The following is a 21,986-nucleotide window of genomic DNA, read 5'->3' on the forward strand; positions in this document are numbered from 1 at the left end:
TCTTCTGCGCTTTTGTAAAAATGGGGAAGGGGGTTAATTTTTTTAATTAGCTTCATTAGCTCTGATATTTTTGTATAATTTTACTGCATTAACATAAATATTTTTATTGTCTTTTTAGTTAATATTTTGCATTTTGCTGATTGTCCAGTTTTTCTCTTTTGTGTAAACCTCCTAGAATTCTTTTGATTGAGGCGGTATAGAAAAATAAAGTTATGTTATGTTATATTATATTATATTTGAAAGCACTATTACAAACCAATTAAAAATGATTTTTAAAAAATTAATTTGCCGGAAGGCGCCTAGATCGATGAGCGCTTACCACTTCAAGGTCTACACCGAGGTATCTACCAGTACTTATACAAAAAAATAGGCATGGTTAGGGGCAGAGCCTTTAGCATGGAAAGACTGCCTACTTTAGGTATAATCATATAGGTCAAGAAAACCCTGGCGCCTAAGGATTTTATGTCTACCAGTGCTTAAGAATGCCTAGGCGCTACTAGGTGCGATTCTATAAATGGCATTTAGAAACCTCTGCGCTGAATAGCACCTCGGAACTAGGTTCTGTATATAGAATCAGGGCCTTGCTGTATAAGTTGTTATACTGCCAAAATTAGCCATCCAAAAAGAGTATGGATAATTTTAGGAGTGACACCATTTAGAAGCATTGCAGGTGGTCCAGAATGCTGCGGCTAGACTGATAACTGGAACATCAAGATATGAGCATGTTACTCCGACAGCTGCATTGGTTGCCAGTTGTGTTCCGAATTCAGTACAAAGCAATCATGTTATGTCATCAATTTCTATATGGTACAATGCCTGAAATTTTTAAGAACATGATGTCTCATTACCATCCACAAAGATCCTTACGTTCTGTAGGTGCGGCATTGTTGAAAACAAAGGCCAACCCTAAACATGTAGATACGACTGTCATGACTTTTACGTGTGCAGGAGTCAAATTATGGAATGCCCTTGTTGGCCAGATTAGACTATGTGGAGAGAAACATTTTCCTAAAGGAATTCCTAAGACCCAACTCTTTGCTGATGCATTTTTCTGAGCAAATGATTCTATGTTAGACTGAATACCTATGTTTTGATGGTATCGATGCACTTTCTAGGCAATTGATTTTAATGTCTGTTTTATGTTTTTATTTTTGTATGGATTCTTAAGTTTTATGTATATAACCCCTTGTAAACTGTTTTGAATGAAAACGGTATAGAAATTTTAAAAATAAATAAATGTCTATGTAGAGATATTCAGCCACTGAATATATTATATACTGTAGCTAAGTGGGCCACTCAAATAGCAAGAGTAACTTGGAACGCCTAACATAGAGGTTCAAATTAGATAAGTAAATTCAGCAGTACCATCTAAAAAGATAGCACAGCATATGTGAAACAGGCTGGGAAGAAAAAAAAACTCTCATCAGGAAGAAAAAAATTCCCAGTCAAAAAACCAGTTAATACTGTAATACAAAATATTAATAAATAGGCCTCAAAACTCCACAGAGACCAACATGATTAGAAAAATTAGATAGCTAGATAACAAAGGTAGAGAAAAGAATTGTATTTTGAATAAAGTACAAAACTCACAACTAAAAGTCTCATATATTATAGGGGAGAGGGTGGGGACAGCACAAGAAAGGATGGGAGGCTCTATGGAGGGCAGGGCGCAATTATAGTTTGTTATATAGCCCTGACTGCACACCAGCAGCCAACTAGGAGAGGGGTTGGGCTGGGCTGGGGCAGGGTAATGTGTCCTCTTTTTTTATTTTTTTTTTAATCTTTATTCATTTTCAGAAATTACAACAAGTGTACAATAATCACTCAGAAATATATTAATTAATCACTTGACAATCTTATTTATAATCCTCCAAATATATAAATGTAAAAGAATCCCATCCCTCCCACCCATATATTAATAATTAACAATTATCAATTATTGTCATTCATATTCCCCCCCTTTATCTTAACCAATATTGAGGTGTTTAAGATGTCTGATCATTAGAATAAATAATCAATGGCCCCCAAATCTTTTTAAACTTATTATAATTACCTTGTTGCATAGCAAGCACCCTTTCCATTTTATAAATATGGCATACTGAATTCCACCAGAAAGTATAATTTAGTTTAGTATAATCTTTCCAATTTCCTGTAATTTGCTGAATGGCAACCCCTGTTAATATTAATAGAAGTTTATTATTATTCGCTGAAATGTGTCCTCTTTTTGTCGTTACAAATATGGTAACCCTAGCTCCGCCACTGCTTTGTAATATCATGGAAGGTGATAAGTCGCTGAATGTCCTTCTTGCCTCCTCAGGGAAGAGGAACTGCCTTGGGGAAGGCCTGGCCCGCATGGAGCTTTTCCTGTTTTTCACCACCATCCTGCAGAGCTGTGCCCTGAAATCGACCAGAGATCCCAAGGATATCAGCTTAGTGTCCGAGATAGCTGGTATGTTTTTCGAGGCACCCCAATACAAACTTTCCATTCTTCCTCGATAAGACATGAAAGGCTCTGCCTTAACTTCCTAACCTGCTGCACCTCTGACTTCTTTCAAAAACCTAGTATGACTCTAATGATTTCTCATTGGTTACGTTAGTTATCATGGATATGGTTACCAGACGCCTGGATTTCCCCAGGGGTTTGGGCTTTTCAAAACCTGGCACTTTGTCCCAGTTTTGAAAAGAATTTCCCCTGAAATTGTGTTGGGCAAGAAGGCATCCGCGAATGCGCGGATGCCTTCCTGCCAGACCAGAGCATGCAGCGGGGCGGGATTAGGGGGCAGGACTGGGGCGTAGCAGGGATGGGTAGGCCTGGGGGCGGGTCTAGGAGGGGGTCCAGATTTTACGAATGTAAAATCTGGCAACCCTAATCATGGATTATATGAAATAGCAAGTTACAAATGATTTTAAACAAACACTTCAAACTTCTAAGAAGGTAATAGAAGAAGTGTACAACTAAAACCCAGAAGAACTAAAATTGTTATTTAAAAAAATCCTCCAACCCCCAAACATTGTTTTCTGCAGGCCTACTCCCAACCCTTCCTCAGAGACCAATGAACAAAAATAATTGTTAAGCAATTTTGTGTTTTCCTTATCAATTGCTTTAAATTTTTGCACTTCATCTCCGGTCATTATTAAAAATTTGCAGTCTGTTTACCAATGGATCTACTTTTTGCCCCATTTTCACCCTCGCCCTCCTGATTATTTTTCTGTCTTCCCCAATCATAGAAGCCTTCTTTTCCACTTATCTTTATTTACTTCCCTAACACAAAGGTTTGTTCCCTTACAGCGATGTCACAAGGGATCGAGGCACCCGGGGCAGTGACGCTCAGCATGTCTTTACCATGTGCCCCCTCCCCATACTCTTCCCTACTGCAGCAGCCACCCCCTTGTACACCTTCCCCATCTTGCACCCCTTCTCCCAGTGTACCTCGTCTGATGATCGCCAGCAGTAGCATTTCTAACCTGCTGCTCATGCCGACATCAGTTCAACCTCTTGACATCACTTCATCCAGGGCAGTCCACACCCCCAGCTATGCCACTGTTCTCTTACACTATCTCTTTTCAGTTTAACCAACTGTTTTTCTATTCCCATCCAACTAATGACTCCTTGAGATATTCCCCCATCTTGACAAAGTTAGAAGCCATTTTACTAAGCTGTGCAGCAAAAAATGGAGTATCATGAGATGCCCTGGCTGTCCTACAGTTACTCTAAAGTCTATGCAGAGTTATGTCTTACCACAGGGGTGTCCAACCTTTTGGCTTCCCTGGGCCGCATTGGCCGAAAAAAATGTTTCTGAGGCTGCACAAACGCGCAAACCCTGCAGCAAGACAGAGGAGGGAGCCGGCAAGATGGTAAACAACCAGGGGCAACAGAATAAAACACTGCATCGCACTCGACCAGGGCCACACAAAATACTTCACTGGGCCGCATGCGGCCCACGGGCCGCAGGTTGGACACCCCTGTCTTACCATATCTAGACTATTGTAATTCTCTTTTTCACAGCTTGCCAAAGACTTCACTCAGAGTGCTTCAAGTGGCTCAAAATACTAATGCCAGGGTAATAGCTAGATTGCCCTGTCATTCCCATGTTTAGGGTCATCAGATTTTTGTAAATGAAAATCTGGGTCCAAGGCCCCGCCCCCCCAGGCCTAGCCCATTCTACCTGAGTCACACCCTATTCCGCTCCCAGCCCCGACCCCTCAACCTTTTTGCTCGTCAGGACAGCATCTGCGAATACGCTGGTGTGACATGTTGATATCATGCGCATGCACGTGGTGTCACCACGTTGTAACCGCGCGTGCACAGATGCCATCCCGATGTCGCTCATTGCTAGAGGCTTTTCAAAACCTGGACAAAGTGCCAGGCTTTGAAAAGCCACCTGGACCCCCGGACATGTCTTCAAAAAAGGAGGATGTGTCCGTAGAAATCCAGACATCTGGTAACCCTACCCATGTTGCATCTGTGCTGGCCGAACTTCACTGGTTGCCAGTTGTTTGGAGAATACAATTTAAGCTTCTAACCTTGCTATTCAAATCTGTCCGGGATCTATTGTCCAAGACGATTGCTTCTCTGCTGCAGACTTATATGTCTTCTCGTTCTTTGAGATCACAAGGCAGAGCTTTTATGGCTGTTCCCACTCTTCGTTCTGTCTCCAAAGTTGCAAATCGATCAAGTTGTTCCAAGTAGCCGGACCTTTACTATGGAACTCGGTTCCAGATTCTATCCGTCTGACCTTTGACTTTTTGGCATTTCGGAAAAGTTTGAAAGCCCATTTATTTCGACTTGCCTTTTCAAATTTGGTTACTTTGTAATCTTGTAATTGCTTGGCTTTTTATTTTAAGGCATACGTGTAAGTTGTTTATTGTATGCTGTTATTTTAATAATCTGCTATGTTTTGTTTGATTATGTATGTATCGTTGTTATCCGCTTAGATGGTTGATATGCAGGCTACAAGTGTCTTAAATAAATAAATATGCATACTAACCGCGCTGAATCATTTTTCTAATTTTTTTTTTTTTTTTTTTAAGAAGCGGGGTGGAGAATGGGTATTCCTGCGCTAACTGTGTACTGCACAGATAATGCAGGAGCCCTTACTGCCTACAAAATGGGTTATAGTAAGTTCTCACGCAATCATTTTAAAAGATGGCCATGCACTAATGGCAACATTAGCATGTGAAAAGAAAGGTACACAAGAGGAAAGTAAAGACACGAGAGTCCCCTGTACAAAGAGTGTAATTGGCCGTAGATGGAACACTGAAGCGGATTCACATTTGCAGGGAAGCAAACTTTATTACAGGACCCAACACGGGCCTGTGTTTCGGCGAATGCCTGCTTCAGTGGTCAAAATATTATCTGTTAACCTACAAACATTTCCATCAATAGGAGTCAGTTTCTCCAGTCTCTCAGTATATGAAAAGGAGAAAAGTATGCTGAATGTGGCTAGTGCCCGCATAACTGGCAGCTCCTCCCCCCAAATACCCACAGCCTTCCCCAGCACTGACTGGGCAGTGCCAAGTAATCAGATCTAATACTCAATGGCACTGCCTGGTTAAGTTCTGCTGAACATAGGCTACCAGGATTATGACCGCGATTTATTTTTTTCAATTTAACAATGAATTTACATCGAGTAAATACAAGCAGGAAAAAGAAACATCGAGTCAACATCAAAAGAAGAGTGGAGATATGCTTAAAAACTCAGAATGAAAAAAAATAAGGAAATTAGCAAATATTTGAACTGTCTTCTCACTATTTAGCACCTAAATTAGCGAGAACCTTAATAATACAAGCCTATACCTGGCTTACAATGAGGGGAAAAAATAATTTAACTTCTTTTCCTAATTAAAAAAAAAACAAAAAACAAAACCTCTCTAACTGAGCAGATTCAAAGAAAATGTATGATAGACCGGATAACTTCAAAATGCAGTTGCAGGAGAACTTCAAAAAGAATGTTGCCCCAAATGCAAGTCCACAAGATTTTAATTGTAAAAAGGACTTTCCCTATCATTACGTAGCTTGCACCACTTCAGGAAATCTCTGTATCCTTCCGCCACAAAACAAATAGTCCTTTTACTTAAAGTAAGACAGCATCACTCACAAATGAAAACAGAAGGGTGGCTTGTTCAGAACATCGATCCGGAGAAGACTAAAAATTTAGGACTCTTTTTACAAAGCTGCAGTAGTGATTCCCCCCACGAGAAATGCACCAAAGCATATTCAATTCCTATGGGCTGTGGTGCATTTGCCACGGGAGAATTGCTACCAAGGCTTATAAAAGGGGGGTCCTTAGTTAGATCAAAAGATTCTAATAGGGCCAATTTATCTAATTTACCATTCTTCTGTGAAATTTGTTCAATATTTTTTACATAATAACAAGCTGAAAATACAATTTTGTCTGGCTCTGATACAACAAAAACTTTGCTGAGCATAATTTAAACAGGCAGAAGCTTCTGGGATATGGCCTGGGTCCCCTTCTTTGAAATTTACTGCACTGACCACTGGACTACTCCACACACCTGCTTGCTGCTGTACTGGGACTGGGCATAATATCTGCAGCTGACATACAGAAAGGTATGTACTGTTTCGTTTATATGTTTGGGGGTGGGAAGGAGTCAGTGACCACTTGGGGAGTGGGGGGGGGGGCATGTCTACCTCCCTCCAGTGGTCCTCTGGTCAGTTTGGGCACCTTTTTTGGCATTTATTTGTTATTAAAACAAGTCTAGCCCCAAAAGTCCAAATTGTGTCCAGAATGTATGGCAGAAAAATGTCTAAATTATAAGCCTGCCCTAGTCCCGCCCACACCACTCTAACCAAGCCTCTAACATGACCTGCATGACCTGCAACGATGAAGCCAGCGGCACAATGTGCAGCAGCCTCAAAGAAGGCGAACAGAATGTTGGGCATTATCAAAAAGGGTATCACTACCAGAATGAAGGAAGTTATCCTGCTGCTGTATCGAGCGATGGTGCGCCCGCATCTGGAGTACTGCGTCCAATACTGGTTGCCGCACCTTAAGAAGGATATGGCAATACTCGAGAGGGTCCAGAGAAGAGCAACAAAGATGATTAAGGGCATGGAAAACATTTCATATACTGAAAGGCTAGAGAAACTGGGGCTCTTTACCCTGGAAAAGCAGAGACTTAGAGGGGACATGATAGACTTATAAAATCATGAAAGGCATAGAGAAGGTGGAGAGGGACAGATTCTTCAGGCTAGCGGGGTCATCAAAAACAAGAGGGCATTCAGAAAAACTGAAAGGAGACAGATTCAAGACGAACGCTAGGAAGTTCTTCTTCACTCAGAGGGTGGTGGACACCTGGAATGCGCTTCCAGGAGAGGTGATAGGACAGAGGACAATATTGGGTTTCAAAAAGGGATTGGATGACTTCCTGAAGGAGAAAGGGATTACAAGGTATAGATAGAGGGTTACTATACAGCGTACTACAGGATTAGGGTATAAACATTTTAGGCAGTGGAGAACTTACAGGTCATGGACCTGGGGGACCGCCGCGGGAGCGGACTGCTGGGCATGATGGACACCTGGTCTGATCCGGCAGAGGCAATGCTTATGTTCTTATGTTCTTATCAATAAAGCTATTGGAAAACTAAAGAAGCCAGATTAGTACAGATCCATCCTGCAAAGTTAATGCTAACAGAAAACCATGTCTCAAATTCATATGCGCAGAACACAGACAGACCCTCATACAGTATAGAATAACTAACCACAAATTAAGAATAGAAACACACAGAAAAATATTAAACTGAATCCCCAAGCAACCACAATGCAACACCAGAGGAAGAGAAAAAGTGATATCCCACTGTACTGTGCAAACTATAAAGACAGTAGATGTAAATTACAAAAACTGACTCATTAGAAAAACGACATTAAAAGTTAACACCTATTGTGGATCTTTCCTTCCCTCTCATACACTCCCAATTTCAACATCTCTCTCTCTGTCCCTCCCTTGCACCCTTGTCCAACATCTCTCTCCCCCTCTTTTATGCCCTGGTTCAAACATCTCTCCCTTCCTCCTTTCCACCATAATTTTTAACATTTCTCTTCTCTTCCCATGCACCCTATTCTCCAACTTTTCTCCCTTTCTTGCCAAATGTCTGAATAAAGGAAGAATATGATTCTCTTCCTGCATAGAGCGACCTTTACTACTTTTGACCAACAGATGACTGGAGCTATGTTTAGCAAGAGGGATGAGCCTAAAACTGTTAGCGACGGACTCAGTTTAACAAATCTGATGGTCATATTAGGCAAACTAAGTGTCTGCTTAGGATGACAGAGTTTGGAGGGCAGTGATGCAGCTCTTTATGCACAAAGCCTTCTTCCTGTTGGTCCTACTGTTATCACCTCCTTTTTTATCTGTCCCAAGTTAGAATAGAGTCGATATTGCACGGGGCCTATAAGTTCAGGCCCACGCTGAGGCATTGCTGTGCCTTGCCTCCCTCTGGTGCAGCTTGTCCTTAATGGCCTGGAACTGTCAGCAACTTATAATATTAATGAAACTACAGCCAAATCCTTCTATTGCTCACAGTGGGGACTGCAAATCCCAGCATGCAGAGGTGGAAGACTTGAAATGGCGTAACAGAATGGAGTCTTGTCCTACAATTCTGTGATCAGTGGTCTGGTCTCCTTACATCATCCAGGTTTGTGCCACCAGGTGGCAGCAGGCATTCTTTTACACTAAGTAATAGCACAGAGATCCTGCCTTCTGGGATCATGAGATAACTTGGCTGTGATATCCTTGTTTAGGCTTGGCCATCATTTTCTTTATATTTCTTAGAACCAGAGTTGGGATCTGAGGCCAAAAGGCTTCATTTGCAAGCACCAAGGGATTGGTTTCAATTCACGAAACAGCTAAAAATCCAATTGTTTGTCACTGCAATCTTATGACTTAGCAGTTCTTAGCAGTTCTCCCCTTTTGATTTTAAGACTTTAGTCTGCCATAATTATTATGTTTGTTTTAACTGATGTGCACCGTTTCGTTTTTAAGCGGCATAGAAAATTTTTAAATAAATAAATGATCACTGCTCCTTTCCCTTGCCTCTATAGCATCCCAGCCCCAGCTGAACCAGCGAGCAGAAGACCCAACTCATCACAAACAGAACCGGGGACATTCCATAGGGTAATATGGAGCTCTTACCACCTGAGCCACTGAGCTAGCCTGCAAATACCTTTTATTGAATCTGCATAAGGAATTATTCATAACCACATGTAAGCCTTCCAGTCCACACACAGCTGATTTATTCTTCATACTAGTATTTTAGCCCGTTACATTAACGGGTGCTAGAATCTATGTCTGTGTGTCCTTATTTCTGTCTCTCTCTCCCTCCCGCTGTCTGTCTCTCTCCCTGGCCCCCTTTGTCTGTCTGTCTTTCTGTGTCTCTCTCTGCCCCTGTGTCTTTCTTCTTTTCTTTCTATCTGTGTCTCTCTCCCTGCCTCCTATGCAGCAGCATTTCTCTCCCACCACTTCCCTGTTCAGCAACCACAGCAGCATTCCCTCCCCCTCCATTTCCCTCCCCCACACCACTTCCCTGTGCAGCAGCAGCAGCGTTTCCCCTACCCCCCTTTCCCTTCCTGTGGTCTGGCCGGCTCCCTTAGCCCTTACCGCCCCCCCCCCCCCTTCCCTTCCCACGGTTCCGACTAACCTTCCGATTCCAGCAGCGTCTGCAGCATTCTACACACTGCTGCTTTGGGACCTTCAGTAGAAGGCCCCGAAGCAGCATGTGTAGAGTGCTGCAGACGCTGCTTGAATCGGAAGATTTCAGGACCCGCAACCCTTGCCGGACCCGAAGCGAGCTCTGGGGTTTTTTTTTTTTTTTTTTACGCAGGCCCAGCCGGAGCAGGAGGAGAAGCCTGGGAGGCAGGAATGAATGTCCGTTCCGGCCCCCGCTGACATCGCCCTGACCAGTTCACATCCTTCAGACTGCAAGAGCCGCCGCGGCCGACAGGCTCCACACCGCCGAGCGCATGCGCACTTCTACCTGCGGGTCCCTACAGCGCACAGAAAATGGGAGCACGAAGGTAGGAGTGCGCATGCGCGCTTAGGGCTTTATTATATTAGATGCCTGTGTGTGTATATTATACATTCTTGCAATAAGAATTAAAAACTACTGGATTAGGAAAGGGCTGGTGGTATCTGGGGAGATAATGACGCACACCCAAAAAATCAGCTGAACTTAGGCACACAGCAACAGAGGCTCTGCCTAAAATGCAAAGAAGGAATGACTGGAGCGCATTCAGTGCTATGACTGCAACAAAGGAAGGTTTGGCAGGGAGAGGAGCTTTGAGACTTCAGAATTTTAGCTGGATTAGGCAGAACTGAAACTAGGAATGTTGTTCCTCTCTGCTTGCCACAGGATGGAGGGTGGGAGCTTCGAACTTTCAGTAGTTCCAGTGGAGAAATTATTTTTTTGTTTTTTTTTTAGTTCAAATCTCTATATTCAGTTTTAACATAAAAATATCCATGTATTGTGACAGAATTATCTGTGCAGAATATCATGTCCCAGACATAAAATTAACCAACAATTCCCACTTGCGACGTTTCCTCTCATTCAAGAAACTCTTACACTCTGCCTCATTTTCCTACCTATAATATAGACAGTGTTCATTGAATCGTAGATAATAAAGAGATATTCTTCCAGTTGGGCAAGATCATTTTAAGCACTGTCGTCAACAAAAATCAAAAAGTTGATCATGCCTCCCTCAGTAGTGAACTTTCCAGACCCAGAGATTTCCAAATCAAAATCCAATAACAAAGATCCTGTGTAATATGCAGCAGGTGCAAAATATTATCCCACACTGCTAAGGACTGCAGGAGAATGTATGAATAGAGAATACGAAGAGGTAATGAAAAGTTCTTAGGCCAACCAAGAAGAGAATGACGTTGATATGGTTCAATCAATGATCTGAAACACTGTCAAACATTGAATTTTGTTTCTGCAAATTGATACTTAACAAAATAAGATAACACTTTTTTCAGCTACAGTGGCAAAATGCTCAGAATTTAGGAAGTTGGTTGGTTGGGCTGAGAGCTTTTCAGAACTCTCTCTTATGTTCATAAACTCCAGTAGCCTCTTTGTAAGTCCAGCAGTGATTATTAAATTCATTCCCCCATCTGGATGACTTGCAAAGTATGTTTTATGAAGCAACATATAGTCAGAACGCTGAAGAGAGGCAGACAGAGACATAGTCCTCATGCAGCAACTCCAGTGGAGAAATTTTAATCTAAGCTGACTGACTTTGTGTGTTCCTAAATAATGTATCCTAAGTCTGTTATCACAAGAAATAAATACCCAGCAAAATGCAAAAAAAAAAAAAATCATAAAATAGATCGCATTATCTCAGAAACCACATAATTCAAACCTAATGCCAAAGTTCCACCTTCCCCAGTCACTCCTGAAGGAGTTCCCAAAGAGTTGTCCTTCCCCTGGTAGCAGGTCCTCACTTACTGGCCCATGATCACCTCAGTGGGAGGGCCAGAGCCACAAAGAATGGCACAAGATAGGTTAAAATGGATTGCAATCCCAGGCTGTTTAGAAATCTACATATTGATCCTATCAGCCAATTTCCCTGATTATGTCTAGCTTCCATTTGATCTGCGATTTCAATCCACTTATCCAAGTTTACCAAGTTTCATTAAAATTTGTTATCCCGCTTATCAAATTTCTAAGCGGCTCATTGTGGAATACTTAACATAAGAATATAAGAATAGCCATACTGGGCCAGACCAATAAGAACATAAGAAGTTGCTGCTGCTGCTGGGTCAGACCAGTGGTCCATCGTGCCCAGCGGTCCGCTCCCGCGGTATCCCCCAGGTCAAATACCAGTGCCCTGAAGCCAGCCCTACCTGCGTACGTTCCGGTTCAGCAGGAACTTGTCTAACTTGTCTTGAATCCCTGAAGGCTGTTTTGCCCTATAACAGCCTCTGGAAGAGCGTTCCAGTTTTAGACTACTCTCTAGGTGAAGAAGAACTTCCTTGCATTTGTACGGAATCTGTCCCCTTTTAACTTTAGAGAGTACCCTCTCGTTCTCCCTACCTTGGGGAGGGTGAACAACCTGTCTTTATCTACTAAGTCTATTCCCTTCAGTATCTTGAATGTTTCTATCATGTCCCCTCTCAGTCTCCTCTTTTCAAGGGAGAAGAGGCCCAGTTTCTCTAATCTCTCACTGTACGGCAACTCCTCCAGCCCCTTTACCATATTAATCGCTCTTCTCTGGACCCTTTCGAGTAGTACCATGTCTTTCTCAACCAGTGATGGACGCGGTATTCCAGGTGAGGGCGTACCATGGCCCGCTACAGCGGAATGATAACTTTCTCCAATCTGTTCGTGATCCCCTTCTTAATCATTCCTAGCATTCTGTTCACCCTTTTCGCTGCCGCTGCGCATTGCGTGGATAGCTTCATTGACTTTTTGACCAGTATTCCCAAGTCTCTTTCCTGGGGGGTCTCTCCAAGTATCGCCCCGGACATCCTGTATTCGTGTATAAGATTTTTGTTACCAACATGCATCACCTTACACTTATCCACGTTGAACCTCATCTGCCATATCCCGGCCCATTTCTCGAGCGTGTTTATGTCACGTGCAGATGTTCTCAATTCCACGTCTTCACTACTTTGAATAACTTCATATCGTCCGAAAATTTAATCACCTCAGTCATCGTACCAATTTCCAGATCATTTATAAATATGTTGACAAGCATGGGTCCAAGCACCAAACCCTGCGGCACTCCACTGGTGACGCTTTTCTGTTCGAGTATTGTCCATTTAACTCTCACTCTCTGTTTCCTATCCGCCAGCCAATTTTTAATCCACGTGAGTATGTCACCCTCGATTCTATGGCTTGCAATTTTTCAAAGTAGTCGTTCATGCTAAACCTTGTCGAAAGCCTTCTGAAAATCCAGATATACAATGTTGATCGGGTCACCCTTGTCTATCTGCCTGTTTACTCCCTTGAAGAAGTGTAGCAAGTTCATCAAGCATGATCTTCCTCTGCTGAAGCCATGCTGGCTGGTCCTCATCAGATTGTGTCCATTAAGGTGATCAATGATGCAGTCTTTTATCAGCGCCCGGTACCGAGGTCAGACTCACCGGTCTGTAGTTTCCCAGATCTCCTCTCAAACTTTTCTTGAAGATCGGTGTAACATTTGCCACTTTCCAATCTTCCGGAATCCTTCCCGATTTGATCGACAGATTGGCTATCAGTTGAAGCAGTTCAGCTATAGTCCCTTTCAGTTCCTTGATTACCCTCGAATGAATGCCATCCGGTCCCGGGGATTTATCATTTTTAAGCCTATCAATCTGCCTGCATACCTCTTCTAGACTGACCGTCAACTTTGTCAGCTTCCCGTCCTCATTTCCCACGTATAGCCTGTCAGCTTCTGGTATGTTGTGTATATCCTCTTCGATAAATACAAACACAAAAAATGTGTTCAGTTTGTCAGCGATGGCTTTGGCCTCCTTTAGTACTCCCTTTATTCCATGGTCATTCAACAGCCCCACCGCTTCCTTCATGGGTCATTTCCCCTTAATATATCGAAAGAACAGCTTGAAGTTTTTCGCCTCTATGGCTATTTTTTCCTCATAGTCTCTTTTGGCTCCTCTTACCGCCTTATGGCCCTTTCTTTGATGCTTTTTCCAGTTTTCATCTGTTTTTGACCCTTTCCATTCCTTAAATGAAGTCTTCTTGTCTCTGATCACTTCCTTCACCGCTACAGTGAGCCACGCTGGTTCCTTGTTCTTTTTCCTCTTGGATCCCTTGTTGATAAGCGGTATATATAGATTTTACGCCTCGGTGACTATGTCCTTAAAAAGGGACCATGTTTGCTGTAGCGACTTTACAGTGCTTATCCTGTTCTTGAGCTATCGTGGGACCTTTGGGCATCCCTCCATGACTGCCGGTCCACTCCCTCCGATATCACTTCCTTCTTTCAGAGCAAAGCCGACAGCCGCAGGAGGGTGCATAAAGATCCCACAATGGCTGTATTTAAAATTAATACCGTTGCTGCTGTTTATTCTGGAAAGTTTGAAAGGAGATGTGAGGGGGTAGCATACTGGGTGGAAGTAGGGTGGAGAGAGAGAATAGGGATCGGGATACTGTATGGAATGGTTGGTGAAGGGAGAGGGAAGGGAGGTGGAGGAAAAGAGAGAGAAGAGGGCAGGATACTAGGTGGAATTTGGGTAGAGGGAGAGAAGGGGCAGGATATTAGAAGGAAGTGGAGTGGAGGGAGAAAGAGAAAAGATGAAGATGAAGATGAAAGTGGGCTGAAGGGAAAGAAAAGGGGGCAAATTGCTGGATCGAATTGGGGTGGAGGGAGAAAGAAGGAAAAGATTCTGATGGTAGTGGGGTGAAAGGAGAGAGAAAATGGTAAAATCAATTAACAAATACAAATAGACCAATACAATGAAATTTTAAAATCAAGATATAACTAAGCATAGTGTTAGACATTTTACAGTGCTGCGGCCGCTGCTGGAGTCAAAAGGTTTGTCGACCGCGGGAAGGGAAGGGGGTGGTGGCGGTGGCAAGGGACTAAGGTAGCCGGGCAGACCGCGAGAAGAGAAAATCGGGTGGGAGGCTCAACAGGGATTGGGGGGGGGGAGGGGCGAAGACGACGACCAAGACTGAGCCCTTGCTTTCTCCCTAGCTCCCAGTGCCCTACCGGTCTGTACACCGCGATCTGGAGAGCAGGGAGTGCAACGGTTGCGGCTGGCAAGCAATGCGGCTGGAAAGCAGTAAGGCTGGGGACTCGCGCATGCGCACGTCTGCAAAGCCAAGGACATACATCTCACAGATCAGGGATTTCAGATCACACAGATCTGAGTGCACATGCGCGTCTAGCGTTTTATTATATTAGATTAACATCTATTAAAAGTGCACAATAAAGAAGAAATAACGGTACATTTAAAAATACTGACTGAAAGTAGAAGAGCAGAAAAGAAAGTGTAAAATGAGCATATATAGATAAAGAAAGAAATCTGGTAAAAAAAAAAAAAAAAAAGAAAGAAATAGGAGAGTGCATAGCATGGGTTAAATATGCCTACTACAATGGCTGGTAGTTCTATCACATAAATAGAGCATTCAATGCATGTCAACTGTAAAGGTTTAAAATATATTAAATCAGAGGCTAAGTGACAAGCAGACAGAAATTTTAAAAATGCTGCATAAGCACAAGTAGTATTTAGTCGGAAGATAGACACCAAGAATCAAAATGCAGGATACCATGTTACACCATAGAGGTAAAACACAGCATTTAAGAGAAAATACATGGGGAGGGCTTCAATGGCTGGGAGGGTGTAGATGGTCTGGAGTGAGCTTTGACGGAGACTTCAGCAGTTGGAACCCAAGCACATTACCGGGTAGAGCAGGGGTCTCCAAAGTCCCTCTTCGAGGGCCGAATCCAGTCAGGTTTTCAGGATTTCCCCAGTGAATATGCATTGAAAGCAGTACATGCACATAGATCTCATGCATATTCATTGGGGAAATCCCGAAAACCCGACTGGATTCAGCCCTCGAGGAGGGACTTTGGAGACCCCTGGGGTAGAGCTTGGATTCTTGCCCAGAAATAGCTAAGAAGAAAAAAATTTTAAAAAAATTTAAATTGAATCAAGTTGGGCAGATTGGATGGACCATTCAGGTCTTTATCTGCCGTCATCTACTATGTTACTATGTTAAAGACAGGAAGCTGGAGCAATAGAACATAGCAAAAAATTCAGCAATGCCATTACTGTGTTGACAGCAGAGAAAACATGTGGGCACATGCACAAAAATGTTTTCCTAGACTACTCAATATCCCTTCTTCCTGCTGAAGAACACACTCGGCTAGATTTACGAGCCTGCCCAATTGGGACCGACCCGTGCCCGATCCGGGCAGGTCTGATTCTTGAAAGTTGAATATGCAGATGGGGGCAATCGGAGGAATGCCCCCATCTGCCAGCACGGATCGCTGTTGTGCGATCCCCACGCAAGCGCAGACCATCTGTAGATGGTCTGCATATGCCTGTCCAAGCCACGACTTTTAAAAAAAACTTTTACCTTTTTATTAGTTTTTTAGCCCAGAGAGCCCGTGGTTTTAACCCGCTTTAAACCCGTGGGTTAAAACCACGGGCTTACAGGGCGGGGAAGGGCAGGAGAGATTCGAGGCAACAACCAGGAGAAAACAAGGATGTCGATGCGGCGATTCGAGGCAGAGCAGGCAGGAGAGATCTGGGCAGAGCAGAGCGGCGATTCGGGGATGAGCAGGCAGGAGAAATCTGAGCAGAGCAGGGTGGCGATTCAGGGATGAGCAGGCAGGAGAGATCTGGGCAGAGCAGGGCAGCAATTTGGAGGTAGAGCAGACAAGAGAGATCCGGGGAAGAGTATTGGGGCGACAGGCAGGAGAGATGAGCAGGGCGTGCAGAGAGCAGGGTTTCTATGGAGCTGGAGAGTTGGAAGGACATTTTCGACTGGTCCCCAGCAGTCGCTTCTTGGGTTGATTGGCCAGCCCAGTCTGTTTGAAAAATTTGGTTGGTGAATTGCGTCCCTGTCCACTTTGCATGCGTTTCTCTTCATTTTCATGCACAGATTCGAAGCGGATCGCAGGAGAGGTGAATAGTACAGGAGGGAAATCTGGTTGCAAAGGGGTCGCGAACCAGATGTTTCAATTTGCTCAGGACGAGGGCCAGACAGCTCTCTTCAGGCTTAGGGTTACCAGATAGCTAACTGATAACCTCCCCCCACTCTTAAACCCCCCCCCCAGCTACAAAACTGTAGCGCGGTGTTTAGCGCCGGCTGTGGCGGTAACAGCTCTGACATTCACTATGAGCGTCAGAACTGTTACCACCGCGGCCGGCACTAAAATCCATAGTACAAAAGAGAAAAAGAAATACCTGTTACCTGAAGTGATCTGGCGAGAAACCTTCATCTGTGCTGAAAGATTTCTACTAGAAGACCAGGAACTTGGATTAGGCAATTAGATAAACTTTTTCTGATCTACATATGTGGTAACCGTATTATATTGTTAATTTTAAATGCAAATTAAATGTATTTTATTGAAAATATTTGAGTGAAAGAAATTTTTTATGCAGCTTTGGCTATTTCCTGAGTACTAGAAATTGCCTGAGTTTCATAAACACTGAGTATTTGTAAAAAAAGTCCTTTATCTGATTAGCAGTCTAAATACTGTTAATGTAATGTAATGTAATGTAATTTATTTCTTATATACCGCTACATCTGTTAGGTTCTAAGCGGTTTACAGAAAATATACATTAAGATTAGAAATAAGAAAGGTACTTGAAAAATTCCCTTACTGTCCCGAAGGCTCACAATCTAATTAAAGTACCTGGAGGGTAATAGAGAAGTGAAAAGTAGAGTTAGAGGAAAAATAAAAATAAAATAAACATTTTAACAAGACAGCATTGATCTAAATACTTTGGAAGGTAGAAGAGAGGAGAGAAAGGAATAGAAGCAGAAGGGGGAGCCGTTGAACAGTAGAATTCTGGAGAAATTTAAATGATAGAAATAGAACAAAACAAAGACAAAAGGCAAAACAATAGATAAGATTAAAGATAAATCATAAGCTGGAAAGAAAAATAAAATAAATTTGTTAAGTGGTATAACACTGCCCTTCAGCTCTGATTCCTTGATATTCAGAGGGAGATTCTCGAATATCGCTGGAAAAATCTGACAGGTCGCTATCGCGGCCATTATTGTAACAATTTCAAAAAGACGAGCCATTCGCAAAAAAAAAACAAAAACCGTGCATGCAAATGAGATTCATGGAGTTTCGTGAAGAGTCACTAAATGTGATGAGTCGCTGGTGATAGCGATTGGCACATGTGCAGAATACACCACGAATAGAGGCTTAAATGTGCGCATGCGTCAGGAAAAGCAACGCCTTCGTCATCCTTTTTGAGTCCCATCGCATATCTTCTCATCAGAGCAACATGGAATGCACGAGGATATGAACCACCATCCATAATGCCGTCTGTTATTGTAGCACAAAACACGCGCAGCTCACAAGCACCTATAATTCACGGGCTTTTGAATTTTGCAATTTATTTCATGTCAAATTTTATCATGCCTGAGATGTGCTTTTTACAGTACCAAAAAAATTTCTATGTGGATCGGGATGGTGCAGAATAAGTTGTGAAGGGGGGACCTTTTCTTGAAGCAGCCTGTCGGCGAAACATGTCGCATATGACAGGTCCCTTTCCCGATGAGATAAGATCATCAAGAAAAAGAATTTAATAAGATAAGTTTTAACCAGTTTTTATAACGGTTAAGTTATTGACATTAAGCACTTTAATAAGTTTGAGATATAATGAAGCACTTAAAAAAAGCCAAAAAATTGTGAAACATATTGAGTAGGGGCTAGTGAAGAAGCCATAGCCAGTGAGAAGAATTTTGGCAACCAAGCAAACACAAAAAATTGTGTGGTGACCAAATGGCATGTCTGAAGCCCTGATAATTTGACTAAAGCAATTTATTAAGAAGAGAGAGCGGCATTGAGAGATATAGTTGTGGTATTATGAATGGTTTACCAATGCCAGAGTATTGACTAAGATTATAACTTTTTACAGTACCGGCACCTCTGGAGCAGTCGGTGATTTTTGGTCACCAAAAGCCAGCACCGCGCTTAGGGAATCGCCCAGCGATGATAGAGAATCGCCCAGAGTGCTTCTTTGAATATTGATGAGCCCATTTTAATATTAATGACTTGTACAACATTTGCATAGCAGAGTCAGAGACTGCTAGAAAGCTCGGAAAAGACCATGGTGAGTCGTTTTGATAATTGGCTGCAAAAATACATGCACGCTAAACCAGCTGGAACAGGTTTAGCGACAATCGTTAAGGGCATGGTAAGTTTTGAGAATCTTCCTCCCAGTGTTAACCCAGTATCCAGATACTAGTACTGTTTGAGACCAAGAAGATAGTCTCAGACTCAGGAAAGGTGACCTGAGGCAAAAGTAAAAATAAACAGGCTTTTCTAGTGAATTTCATTGTGTCTGCTAATACAATGATATTCTTAAATAAATTCAAAGGCAAAAAAAATAGGAAAGTGAACTGAAAATAAGCTGCTATACTGCAATTATTGAGTATTGCATCCAAAGGGGAAAACAGCAGTCACAAATCTGCATTTTATTTCCTTCTTTAATACAATAAAAATGTAGTTAATATGAATTAAATTAAATGGAACTGTTTTCTGCATTCAGACTAACTGCAATGATTCTTGAAATGCTTCTTAATTATTTTAATCATAGTGGTTTTGCCATTTTAGAAAATGTTGGTTGTCACAGTCTGAATATAGGCCTCACGGTTTTAAATATTAAACTTAGAGCATCTGGAAGAGACTTCCAGCAGAGGTCAGTGTAGCCAGAACAGTGGCAGAATTCAATCACACGTGGGATAAACAGAAAGGGATTATAGGAGCGCTGGAAGGAAAAATTAAGACCACAGATCCGCCAAAAGTTTCTACCAGACACTAACCACTCTTGGTGAAAAAAACATTGTCTCATACTCCTCATATGGTGAGCTCTTGTCCCTGAGCTTTTTAATCTATGAATGATTATTCTTTCTGGTACTTTATTAAAACTAGCTAGATATATCAGTGTTTGCATCATTTCTTTCCTTCTTTTCTTTCTCTGAGAAAAAGCGTCTCAGTTGTTAGCCTTTCAGCATATGACTCTTAAAGCACCGGTTTCATCTTTATTTCTTTTTCTTCTTTTAAATTTCTTAAGGTTTCTGGTTCTTTTTATCTCTTGCAAAAAAAAAAAAAAAAGTTATAGCTGTGTCTAATCTATTTGGCACAGAAAATGAAAACGAAAAAAGAAAAGGTCTCTACAAAAGTACAAACAGAAACACACAAAGTGGAGTCTGAATAGTATTCCAATCGTGGTGATCGTGAGCAAAATCACTGTCACAAAGGGCTCCTTTTACTAAGGTGCGCTAGCGTTTTTAGCGCACACACAAGATTAGTGCTAGCTGAAAAATTACCACCTGCTTAAAAGGAGGCGGTAGCAGCTAGCGTGCCAGGCATTGTAGCACGCGTTAAAACCGCTAGCGCACCTTTGTAAAAGGAGCCCAAAGTCCATTTCCTTATAAATCAGGCTTTTACTGAGAAGAGCCTTATATCGATATGACCTGGCATGGACCGTGTTTCGGCTGTGCAGAGCCTTCCTCAGGGGTCTTGTGGTAAACAAAGGTCTGTTGGATCGACGACGGCATTCATTGCTCTTGCTAACCACGCTTTCTCACTCAGCAACTGGGCAACACATTTTCCTTATTTTTGTTCATATGTTCTTCAAATGACCCAATGGACCTTTGTTATCTCGATAAAGCCTGATTTATAAGGACACAGACTTTGTGACAGGTATTTTGCTCACGATCACCACGATTGGAATACTATTAAGACTCCATTTTGTGTGTTTCGGATCTATTTGGCCTACATTTAGATTTTGGTAGTGTCAGGGGGTTCAGTAAAATATGTTTCAGAAGATAATCCTAAGATCTGGGTCAGACCACTGGTCCTTCTAGCCCAGTATCCAGCTTACAACAGGATACTGCTACAAGGACCTGGCAGAAATCCATATATTAGCAATATTCCTAGTGTCTTCCCCTTTACTTTTTAACAGCTGGTGATTAAGTAGAACCAGCTTTTACCTCAGAAAACAGGTGGTCAAACAGTTCTATCTGATCCACCAGACATCACTTCAATTGTCAGCAGCTTGTGATTTTATAAACTCGTTAAGAAAGGCACGTACCCTATTTCCTGAGACATCCTCGATGTACCTCGTTTGATGTATGTGATAGAGAATGACACGGGGAGCGATCCCCGCAGGGAGCTGCGGCGTGGCTGCGGTTTGGCTGCGGGTTATGGAGACTCCAAAGCCAAATCACCGCAGACAGGGGGACAAAAGTTTTCACCGCCCGCATAAACGGTGAAAAGATTTGTCCCCGCAGGCCAATGTACCCCCTTCTAGGAACCGCTATTTACCTGTGTTTCACCGTGCTCCTCATTTGTCACATCAACCCTTCCTGCCAATAGAACCCGCCCCCCCCCCCGACGATCGCCGGCAGGAAGGTGCTCAGCCCTTCATGCCGACAGAACCAGCCCTCCCCAACGATCGCGGCAGGAGGGTACCCATCCCTTCCTGCCTACCCCAACAGCCCCCCCGACGATCGCAGCAGGAGGATATCCAACCCCTCCTGCCAGCTCCCCAACAGCCCCCCTATGATCACTGGTAGGAGGGTGCCCAACCCCTCCTGCCGGCCCCCCCAACGGCCCCCTATATCGCCAATAGGAGGGTGCCCAACCCCTCCTGCCGGACCCTCCCCCAACAAACCCCGCCATCCCGAAACACCACCCTTAGTCTTACTTTCCAAGTTGGACCGGACAGCTCCTCGCTCGTCTGGCCAGCAGGCCTGCCTCCGTCCAAATGAGGCGGGCCCTCCCCTCCCCTCCCCAACCCACAGGATCCTAGGGCCTGATTGGCCCAAGCACCTAAGGCCCCTCCTATAGCGGGAGTGGCTTTAGGTGCCTAGACCAATCAGGCCCTAGGATCCTGTGGGTTGGGCAGGGTAGGGGCGGGCCCGCCTCATTTGGACGGAGGCAAGCCTGCTGGCCATACGTGTGAGGAGCCGTCCGGTCCAACTTGGAAAGTAAGACTAAGGGGGTTCCGGGGTGGGAGGGTTCGTTGGGGGGGGGGTCCAGCAGGAGGGGTTGGGTACCCTCCTGCCGGCGATCTTAGGGGAGGCCATTGGGAGGACCGGCAGGAGAGGTTGGGTACCCTTCTGCTGCGATTGTCGGGAGGGCCGTTGGGGGGGTCTACAGGAGGGGTTGGGTGCCCTCCTGCCGTGATCGCTGGGGGGAGGGGAGACTTGCAGCCGTAGGCTAACATTGTAAGCATTAAAAGTACATGTCGTGTTTGTTTTTGTATAGTTATTAACTAATATTTAACTAAGTTTTAAAGTTCTAAAGTTTTAAAGAATGTTTCCTTTA

At 43.3% G+C, this 21,986-nt stretch overlaps 1 protein-coding gene and 1 long non-coding RNA gene across 2 annotated transcripts in view; both read left to right on the top strand.

The window, feature by feature from the left end:
- Positions 1–4,988, top strand: part of LOC117365670 (cytochrome P450 2C8-like) — a 60,250-nt gene extending 55,262 nt beyond the window's left edge. Inside the window, 1 exon segment of the mRNA XM_033956316.1 lies at positions 2,318–4,988. Coding sequence (XP_033812207.1) covers positions 2,318–2,499 — 182 coding nt within the window. The 3' untranslated portion in view covers positions 2,500–4,988.
- Positions 4,989–8,664: 3,676 nt separating this feature from the next.
- On the top strand, positions 8,665–20,891 carry LOC117365673. The gene is made up of 3 exons (XR_004540435.1): positions 8,665–9,224; positions 9,842–10,034; positions 18,568–20,891. It is a non-coding gene; the product is annotated as an uncharacterized LOC117365673 (long non-coding RNA).
- The last annotated feature ends 1,095 nt before the right edge of the window (positions 20,892–21,986 follow it).

This window comes from Geotrypetes seraphini, chromosome 8 (assembly GCF_902459505.1).
Source record: "Geotrypetes seraphini chromosome 8, aGeoSer1.1, whole genome shotgun sequence".
NCBI classification, from domain to species: domain Eukaryota; kingdom Metazoa; phylum Chordata; class Amphibia; order Gymnophiona; family Dermophiidae; genus Geotrypetes; species Geotrypetes seraphini.